The 10,120-nt window shown below is 63.5% G+C and overlaps 1 protein-coding gene across 1 annotated transcript; it reads right to left on the bottom strand.

The window, feature by feature from the left end:
• Positions 1–4: 4 nt before the first annotated feature.
• On the bottom strand, positions 5–9,826 carry CHLRE_05g245350v5 (uncharacterized protein). The gene is made up of 16 exons (XM_043062492.1): positions 9,537–9,826; positions 9,361–9,452; positions 8,956–9,062; positions 7,802–7,984; positions 7,173–7,244; positions 6,355–6,727; positions 5,897–6,024; positions 5,137–5,272; positions 4,516–4,689; positions 3,906–4,120; positions 3,454–3,583; positions 2,917–2,996; positions 2,246–2,330; positions 1,734–1,825; positions 682–1,467; positions 5–579 (listed from the first exon to the last, which is right to left on the bottom strand). Exons 1-15 carry the CDS (start codon positions 9,785–9,787, stop codon positions 1,234–1,236), a joined length of 2,352 nt encoding a protein of 783 aa, XP_042924654.1. The 5' UTR covers positions 9,788–9,826; the 3' UTR covers positions 5–579; positions 682–1,233.
• Positions 9,827–10,120: the final 294 nt, after the last annotated feature.

The raw sequence follows: 10,120 nt of genomic DNA, 5'->3' as shown, positions 1-10,120 counted from the left end.
CAAGCGAGCCGCCAAGCCAACCCAGCAATACTGGATAGGGTGGCATTAACTTCTTAGCTACGCCATAGACAGACACGGTACCGCCGGCACCAACCCAGCCCCATACATGTGGCGTGCGAGGGCTTCCTCTCCACGGCATGCATCCGCAATCAATAGGTCCGCCCACGGCGCCTGAACCTGTGTGCCTACTTACACTGCTGCTTACACTGTGAATGTCGGGCAAAGGTGGTGTCAGTTGGTGCAGTAGGCTGGAAGGCAGCGCTTCTGCACATCCGGCGCGGAGCCTTGCGCGGATCCACAACAATGGAAGTCTCCCCCGGTGCCTGAACCTCATTTTCTGTTTTCCTGCCACGTTCTCCGGCACGCCCTAGTGACCGCGGCGGCTAGTCCTCGTACCCGCACGCACCCCCCCCCCCCTTTAGTTTGGGCTGGTATTTACAACCCCCCTCGCTCATCGTGACCTCGTCTCTGGCTGCGCGTATCCTTCCACACACACTGCCCTTGCCTCTCCGCCATGGTGCGCGTCTGTCGTAACCATCTGTCGTACCCGTCTGTCGTACTCTCTGGTGCTTTGTCTGCCTGCATGGTTTGAGGGCGGCCCTTAGCCCGAAGCCGGGAACTAGTGCTGTACTGCAGCACACAGGGGTCGGTTATTATCGACCACCGCTGCCTTCGAGTCACCTGACGCGCCTACTGCTTATATCGTATCGTATTTCATATTTCTACCTACCAGTTGTACGCAAAGGAACCCGCCGGGCGAGGGACTCGCAAGGGGTGTTTGGTACATTTGGTAGTTGGCCAACCAGCACCCCAGCAGCACTGGCCAAGTCAAGAGAAGCAGCACGCATTGCCCGCGCATGAGGAATGGCAGAGGCGCTGAAGCAGGAGTAGGCAGGCAAGGCAACACGGAGGAGAGCATGGGAGGAGCCGTCACAACAGGAGCCAGCAGCGACGGCGCGCAGGTTGCGTACTTCTGGACCAATGTGCCTCGCCTCAAACCGGTTCAAGCACGCGTGCACGTGTGACTGAAAGACCTGTCGGGTCTGGCTTGTCACCATTGTCTCACCCCTGCCCGAATAACTGGGTCTGCACGGGTCTGCTAAGAAAGCTGGGACACATCTCTCTCGGAACGTGGCGCCACACCGCAACCCTGATACCTGTACTAACAACTAACAGGTCGTCACCTTGGTCGTCACCAAACCGGACACCTATACCTAAACCGAAACGCCGACCCTATGTGCGACCACGTCTCCGCTTGGCGCTACCCCCGCCGCTGTTGCTACCACTGCCACTACCGCTCCCACTGCTACCGCTTCCACCCACGCCCGCACCCCCGCCTGCACCCACACCCGCGCCAGCGCCTGCACCGCCGGCCCCGGGCTTGGGCCGGGGGCGGTAGTAGGGCAGCTCGCACAGCTGCGGCACGTAGATGACGAAGGTGTAGGTGCAGAAGTCGGGCTCACGGATCTGTATGCGTGTGTGCACGTGGCAAGGGGCCGAGGGGGCACGAGAGGGCAAGGGGGGGGTTACAGTCATGATTATTTGAGTAGTGAAGGCGTGGCCAGGTACAGTACTATAGCAGGGGTGGGGGGTTACTTGCCCGAGCCCAACGGAAAAAGTCGCATCATTAAAAGAAAGCCCGCCCAGTCACGAAGAAGCGAAACGAGCGCGCCGGTAATAACCTTCAGTCTCCCTGCCTGCCTGCCCCCTGCCCCCCCCCCCCCCTGCCTCACCAGCATGTACAAGGCGCTGTCGGGCGAGCAGGCGATGCGCGCCTCCACTCGCCGGACCACCCGCCGCCCGCCGCCCAGAACACACTCGTCACCTGGCAGGTGGAGGGTTGGAGCATTGGAGGAGCGGGTGAGGGCACAACGCCACTAGCTGATGGCTAGTTTCTTCTCAATGGCAAACATCCGCCCCCGCCCCTCGCCCCCAGAGGTGACTCCTCGGCTGCCGCAGTTGACCCAACATGTTTGAGGGTCTGGCATGAACCAGCCACTCCTCCACTTCCTTCCACTCCACCCTCTTCCTTTTCATCCGCCTTTCCCTCCCCCATCTAGCCCTCACCAACCCGCCTCCGCCTCTCACCTTCCCGCACACACCTGCTGCCTCGCCACCTCTCTCTGCTTCCGCCTCCCCCACCCCCCCCCCCACCCCCTTCCCCTCCCTCCCCCCGGCCTCCCTTCCCCTCCCGCCCTCATTCCCTCCCTCCCTCCCCCCGGCCTCCCCCCCTTCCCTCTCTCACCTCCCGCGTACACCTGCTTGACGTAGGGCCAGGTGTGCGCCTTGAGCCGATCGCCGTGGGCGCCGCCCGGCAGCAGGTCCAGCTCCTGTAGGGGTGTGGATGGAGTGTGTGGGCTTAACTTTGGGTGGGGGGGTTGCAAGGATGTTTGGGAAAGGGGTACAGGATGCACCTGGGGTGTGTAGGATGTGTTAACAAGCACAAGGAACACATTGCGCAAAGACAGTGTATGCGATGCAGCAAACCGACGGTTGACGGATGTCACCTAAAGTACCTAGGTTGTGTGTGTGTGTGTGGTGGTGTGTGTGTGTGGGGGTTACATTCATGATTATTCAAGAAGTGAAGGCGTAGCCAGGTAGCCGGGGGGGGGGGGGGTAGCCATTCATGCAAACGGCTTGGATTAAATATGGAAGTGCCGACGTCCAGGGCTGGAGGCGGGGTTGCATAAGCCAGGAAGCAAAGTGGAGCACCAGGTGCAGCGAGACAGCAAGCGAAGGGGGCGAGGGAGGGGTGGGAGGAAAGCTGGAGGTACTTCTTGAGCGGCAGGCCTTGTGCAAGCCCTGCGCATGCCACAGCGCCCCATGGCAACGGTGGAGTCTGGGGTCCACTGGTATGATGTATTGGCGTCAACTGTACGCCCCTATGACCCACACACGCCATACACACACACGCACCTCCAGCCCCGCCACCTCTCCTGTGGCGCTGCTGATGAGGCTCAGGCTCTCGCGACTGAACTTGCCCAGCAGCCAGTCCTCTGCAAGGCGGGGGAAGGGGGGGGGCAAGGGGGCGGTTACATGCATTCAGTTTACGAAGTGAAGTCGTAGCCAGGTACAAAGTTACACAGTAGTCGTCGTTACCGATACCCGGGGGGGGGGCAAGGGGCGCGAGGGGGGCAGGAGGGGCCGAGAGGGGGCAGGAGAGGGCGGGGGAGAGAGGGGGGAATGAGTCAGGTTCGTCGGGCGGGCTGGCGGGTGAATGGGGAGGGGTGGTCGTGACTTGTACATGGACTGCGCGGGGCCTGCATTCCGGCCCCGCATGACCAGCACCGCTCCTCCCTCCCTCCCGCCTGTACTCCTCCTCCCTCCTCCCTCCTCCTTCCCTGCCGTCCTACCGACCGCCTGCGCTTCACTAGTTTGGCTTGGTTAGTTGAGTTTGGGCTGGTCCTTACAAACATCCCCCTCCCTCTCCCTCCGCCTCGCCACCCCTCCCACCCGTGAGTCGGCCGTCTGCGTCCGGGTGGTAGTGGCGGGTGTGGTTCTTGTAGAGGTACTCGTAGATGAAGAAGTCGGAGGGGATGGACAGCAGCCGGTGCGCCAGAGCCGGGGCCAGCACACGGTCAACCTGGGGTGTGTGTGGAGGAGGGGGGGTTACATTCATGATTAATCAAGAAGTCAAGTCGTAGGCAGGCACAGTTGCAGAGTAGACGCGTTGTTACCGATGTCCGGGGGGGAGGAGGTGGGGGGGGGGAGGTGAGGAGGAGAAGGAGGAGGGGTGGAGGTGAGGAGGAGGCGGGATTCAGCTACGTCCATGAATAACAGGGTGGAAGGGGGTCACAGGCATGGAGGTGCAGCGGGTGCATGCCCCACACAGGCACACACGCACACGAGCCCCTTGATTCATCGCTGACCTCGCCCCCACCCCACCCTCCACCCACCCAACCCACCTCTGCGTGTGTGGGTGGCTGCGAGGTGCCGCCGCCCTCCCCGCCCCCGGCGGCATCCGCCGCGCCGCCGAATCCAGATCCGGATGCGGAGGCGGCGGATCCAGATCCAGAGGCGGAGGCGGCTCCATCCAGCCCTGGCACCGGCTTGCGCTGCGCGGTGGGTACTGCCCGCACGTCGGGGATGCCCCACCAGGGCTTGCCCAGGATGAAGCCGCCTGTACGGCAGCACACACACTTACTGGAGAAGTGGTGGGGAAGCGGTGTGTAAGGGCGGGCGGGGCGGGAGCGGGTAGCGCCCCAACGCTCCCAGCCCAGGAGCTGCAGTCAACTGCTCGGAGCCAGCACCCATGGACCCCACCCCTGTTCCATTCCGGCACCAAGAGATGACGCAATCCCCTCTCCCCACCCCATGCCAACCACCACCACGCCAAACCGCTACCAACCCTCCCTTTTACACCCCGCCTTCGCCCGCCCTTACGTCCCTCCCCGCCTCCCCCCCGCCCCCGCCCCTCCTTCCCTCCCCCCGCCCCCGCCCCTCCTTCCCTCCCCCCGCCCCCACCCCACCCCACCTCCCCATTCCCCTCCCTCCCTCCCTCCCTGCCTCACGCACCCGGGAACTCCTTCATCCCCGGCGGCAGCTCCTTCTTGCCGTTGGCGCCCACGCCGATGCCCACCACTCCCTGGATGCCAACACCCGGAGCCGGCTGCACGCCTCCGCCGCTGCCGCTGCCGGACTGCTGCGGTTGCTTGATGAGGCCCGCGCCAAAGGCCATGCCGCTCACGCCTGCGGCGAAGCGCGGCGGAGGGAAAGGCGGGGACGGGTGACGGGCGGGTGACGGGCGGGTGACGGGCAGGCGAGGGAGCGAGAGGGCATGTAAAGGGAAGGGGTCGTGGTCCCAGCCCACGAAAGCACAAGGGAGCACGCAGCTGCACACCACGCGTACTCCTACTCGCGTACCTCCCTCCCTACCACACCCCTCCTTCCCACTCCCCCGCCCCTCCCTCCCCCTCCCACGCCCCCCCTCTCTCCCGCCTTCTCCCTCCCCATCCCCCGCCCCTCCCCCTCCCCCCCCCCGCCCCCGTCAAGCATAGGCCACGCTCTCCTCCTCGCTCTATTGCATTGGTTGTGGTATAGTTTGGGCTGGTATCTGCAACCCCCCTCCCCCGCCTTCTCCCTCCCCCGGCCCCGCCCCTTTCCCCCTCCCCGCCCCCCCTCCCTCCCTCCGCGCACCTGTGAGGCAGGCCCCGCTGGCTCCGCAGCCCAGGTTCTTGGCGGCCAGCAGCAGCGCCGCCGACAGCGCCTCCAGGTCGGCGGCCAGGGCGGGCGCGGCGGACAGCAGGTCCGTGGGCTGGCACATGCCGCAGGACTGGGGGCAGGGGGTTGCAAGGACGGTTGGAAAAGCGGTACAAGGGGAAGTTTCATTCAAGTTTGCATGAGTGCTTGAGACGAGAAATTGGGGTGGTGGTGATGTAAGTTCCAGCCCAAACTGAACGAAACCAAGCTGTAACGAGCGGAGCACAGGTAGAGGCTTTTACAGGGGGGGGGACACGCATTAAGTTTACGCAGTGAGTGGCGGGTAAGGCACTCATGATTAATGTAGACGAGATGATGGTGGGGGAAAGGAGTAGGGGTGAAGCCTTTCATGGAGAAGGGAGTGATTAGATCACGAGCATGAAGTGCCGGGGGTAAGGAGTAATGGGTTGGCCGTTAAGGGCATATAAGTCGTCGCCCACCCTGGCACCCACCTACCCACCCACCCACCCTCGCTGACCCAAGCCTGCTGACGGGTGCAACCATGTGCGATCACCACGTCTACCGCATACCTAAGCCTAACGACAGCGAGTAATGGACTCCACCGGGTCAGCGCTTTTCCCTCACGTCGCGTACACTGCGTCCAATCACACCACGCACCCCGCCCCGCGGCCCCCAGTTTAGTTGGTATTGGTTAGAATTTGGGCTGGTATTTACAACTCCCGCCCCGCCTCCCCACCTTGCGGCAGTGGCCCTTGTGTCCTGCCGTGCCGATCATGTAGTTGGGGTTGACCTCGCACTCGCCGCTGGCCGCCCACTCCGGGCACTTGGCGTGGAGGTCGCCGCACTCGGGCTCGCCGGGGTTGGCTGCGGGCGCGGGGTGGGTGGGGTGAATGGGGGGGGGGGGGGGGCTTAATGAAAAGTGAAGTTTCAGTCAGTCGACCAAATACCTGCGCGAAGGGAAATGGCAAGCTCCAGGCGTCTCTGGCGGGAGAGGCATCTCCCCAATCGTGCTTAAACCAATCCTCGACCTGGCTACGCCTTCACTTCTTAAAGTAATCATGAATGCAAACCCCCTGTGTAAAATATCTCGCGGCAAACGGAAGGACGGATGGACAGCAACGGTTTCCCGCCGGCCCTCAATACTGCATCCCCAGCCGCCGCGCCCAAGCTACCCAACGGCCTAACGCCACGCACCCTTGATCAACAGACCCTTGACCGTCCTGGGCTGAGCCGGCTTGCCGCCGCCGCCGCTGCTACTGCCGCCCGTCGGCTTAGCGCCGCTGCTACTGCCGCCGCCCTTGCTGCCATTGCCGCCTGCTACTGCCTTGGCCTTTTTGGCGTCAGCGCTCAGCACGCCGCCCTCTTCATCCAAGTCATCTGGATCCACGTACTCGTCATCCTCCTCCACGCCGCCGCTGCTACTGCCGCCGCGGCTGCCGTCCAGCTTTGGCAGCTGGCCACTACTGCCGCTGCCGCTGCTGCTACTGCCGCTGCTGCTACTGCCCGCCGGCAGCTCCTCCTGCTCATTGCCGCCGTCGCGGCCGTGCTTCACAAGCAGCCGCAGCGCCTGCACATGTCAGCGTGTGCTGATGTGTGAGTGTGTGAGTGTGTGATATGTGCAGGCACATATAACCCCCCCCTTCTCCTTACGGGATTGGTTCAACGTTAACCCCCTTCTCCCCTTGCTGGCCTGGAAGTACAGTGCACTCTGGGTCTGGACCTCGTGCCCAGCTTCGCTGCCCCCGTCCGTCGGCCCTTCCTTCGCCCCTCCATCCTCACGCCCCCTCGCCCGCCCCCCACCTTCAACCGTCCCCCAAGCCCTGGTGGCGACGTGAATCGCCGGCACCGCTCGCCCTGCTTCTCCACGACGCCTCGGCCCCCTCCCATAAGCATTGTCGGTTGCAACTAACACCTCTGCCTGTACTCCGCTCGTCCTAGCTTGGTTTGGTTTAGTTTGGGCTGGTACGTACAGTCCCCCTTCATCCCTCCCCTCGCCCTCCCCCCTCCCTCACCTCCCGGCGGTAGTTGGCGAGCTGCTCGATGAGTGTGGCCACAAGGTCCTTGCCCGCCTCCCGCACCAGCGTCTGGCGGAGGGCAGCAGGGCGGAAGCGCCGGGGGGGGGGCGTTGAGAGGTGCGTGAGGGCAGTGGGAACAAAGGTGCGGGCCGCGGGAACCTACATCCGTAGGTTTCACGCAATTTCGTTCAGGCTCCAGTTCCAGCGGGCAACGCAGCAGGTGGGGGTGAGTGGTTGCGTACCGATGAGCCAAGGGAGGAGGGAGGTCGCGGCACAGAGAGGGCGGAGAGGCGTCAGGGTAAGGGTACAGAGTGCGGTAGGCGCAGCACATGTACAGCCGGCGCCGCACGCAGGCAGAAACACACACGCAACCGCTCGCCCCCAGTCCAAAACTCCAATGCATAACGAAGCCGCATAGTCGCGCCCGCACATGCACGCCCCCACATGAACGGCTACCCACCCCCCTACGCTAGTTTGGCTTGGTTTGGTTTAGTTTGGGCTGGTGGTTACAACTCCGCCCCCCGCCCACACACACACACATACACATACACACACACACACACACACACACACACACACACACACACACACACATACACACACACGTGGCACGGCCGGCGCCCCACCTTGCAAGACATGACCACCGCCGCCTCCTCCGCGTCCGTGGCGCCCGCCGCCTTGGCGCCGCCGCGCCGCTCCCGCACCACAAAGAACATGAGCGCGCTGCCGCCGCCGCCGGCAGCCGCGCTGGGGCCGCCGTCCGACTCCATTTTGATGATTGTGTACTTTTTGAGCATTGTGTCCAGAGCCTGACGATAGGGTGTCGTTTCGTGGTTGGTTGATGAGTGTAACGGTGCAGCAGGGAAAGGATGAAAAGAACATGGGCTGTGTCGTATGCCTGTCGACCCCGACGAGCCCTGCCGCTTCTGAACCCACAGGCCCTTCCCCCAGCACCCCGCCCCCCCACCCGCAGTCTTCCTTGCTTTACACCGCACCAGGTACCTTGCCCCTGCCGTGGACCACGTAGCTCCTAGGCCCACCCCCAACTAATAACCCCTTACCCCGGCACCCTCATCCCAGCACCCCCACCCCAGCACCCCCACCCCAGCACCCTTACCCGTGCCCCCCTTCCATAACCACCCCCACACCAGCACCCCCACACCAGCACCCCCGCACCAGCACCCCCACACCAGCACCCCCACACCAGCACCCCCACACTAGCACCCCCCCACACCAGCACTCCCCCACACCAGCACTCCCCCACACCAGCACTCCCCCACACCAGCACTCCCCCACACCAGCACTCCCCCACACCAGCACTCCCCCACACCAGCACTCCCCCACACTAGCACCCCCACACCAGCACTCCCCCACACCAGCACTCCCCCACACCAGCACTCCCCCACACCAGCACTCCCCCACACCAGCACCCCCACACTAGCACCCCCCCACACCAGCACTCCCCCACACTAGCACCCCCACACTAGCACCCCCACACCAGCACTCCCCCACACCAGCACTCCCCCACACCAGCACTCCCCCACACCAGCACTCCCCCACACCAGCACTCCCCCACACCAGCACTCCCCCACACCAGCACTCCCCCGCACCAGCACTCCCCCGCACCAGCACTCCCCCACACCAGCACTCCCCCACACCAGCACCCCCCCACACCAGCACTCCCCCACACCAGCACTCCCCCACACCAGCACTCCCCCACACCAGCACTCCCCCACACCAGCACTCCCCCACACCAGCACCCCCCCACACCAGCACTCACGTCCTTGTCGCAGGCGTCGTCCAGGTGCTCGCGCACATGCTTGGGCGTCACCGCCTCGCCACTGAGGATGTCGGACGTCAGCCGGCCCCACACCACCGACACAAGCACTGCAGCCACAACAAGGAAAGCGGAGAAAGCCAGTTCGTGATACAAAGAAAAGGAAAGCTGCGTACGCGAAGCCGCGTCTGCGTCTCGCAGTCTCGCCCGGGTCTAGGCGTTGTTCGCAACGCCCGGCGCGGGATGTCGGGGCGTCCAACGCGCCGGCAACAGGGCCCGTGCACAATTTTCTGCTTCCGCCTCCTTAGTTTCCCCCCCCCCCTGCCCGACCCCTCCCCACACACACACACACAGCCCAGCACCAGCACACGTATAGCATGTTGGACGGCCCCCGACCGAGAGGCACACCGTGGCAGGTCGTGCACTGGGCTGCCTTCGCGGCGTGCTCTAGCATGTTGTCGTCGTCGATGGCCTCTACGTCAGAAGCCAGCCCCGCACTCCTGCAACATCGTTTTGATACGTATGCGTCACAGCAGTGACATGCAGATCGCAAAGAGCGTTGAGGGACATCGTGTCCCACTCACGTCGGTCGCGACGAGGGCGGAAGACGGCTCATGGGTCCATCTAAGCTATTGAACTCTGAGTGTTCATAGCCAGGGAATGTCTCCTTGGCCCTCGGCACCAGGTCAGAAGGGTTGAAGTCCGCGAGCGGGTTCTCCACCTTCCATAAGTGCCAGGTGTCCTTGCTGAAGAGAAACTCGTCGAACACATAGTTTACAGCGGAGCCCCTAGAAATCCACAGCGCCAAGCCAAGAAGCAGCGCATTTCGCCACATCCTTGCGCTGCTTGGCGCCGGGTAATATGAAATGTTTGTATTAATTTTGTATAAATTGTGTTTAGAAAGTGCTCGAAATGTGAAGACACAGGCCCGTGACAGGCAGCATTAGTAGTGTACACTGGGCCGCATGACCGCGTGCGACCAACACCTCCCCTGCTATGCAGGCCGAACCCTTACCCGCACACGGGCAAAGGCACCGAGACTCTCCGTTACTGCAGCGCTTTGCGAATCAAGTCGTGTCCCGCGAAGGACAGCGGGATGTTGGGGCCTCGGGCCATTCCCCGGCAACCTGAAGCTGGTGGTGTTTGTCTCCGGCACAACCATGTCATT

This window comes from Chlamydomonas reinhardtii, chromosome 5 (assembly GCF_000002595.2).
Source record: "Chlamydomonas reinhardtii strain CC-503 cw92 mt+ chromosome 5, whole genome shotgun sequence".
Taxonomy (NCBI): domain Eukaryota; kingdom Viridiplantae; phylum Chlorophyta; class Chlorophyceae; order Chlamydomonadales; family Chlamydomonadaceae; genus Chlamydomonas; species Chlamydomonas reinhardtii.
Note: the sequence above shows the minus strand (reverse complement) of the source record. Positions and strands in the feature narration are given on the sequence as shown.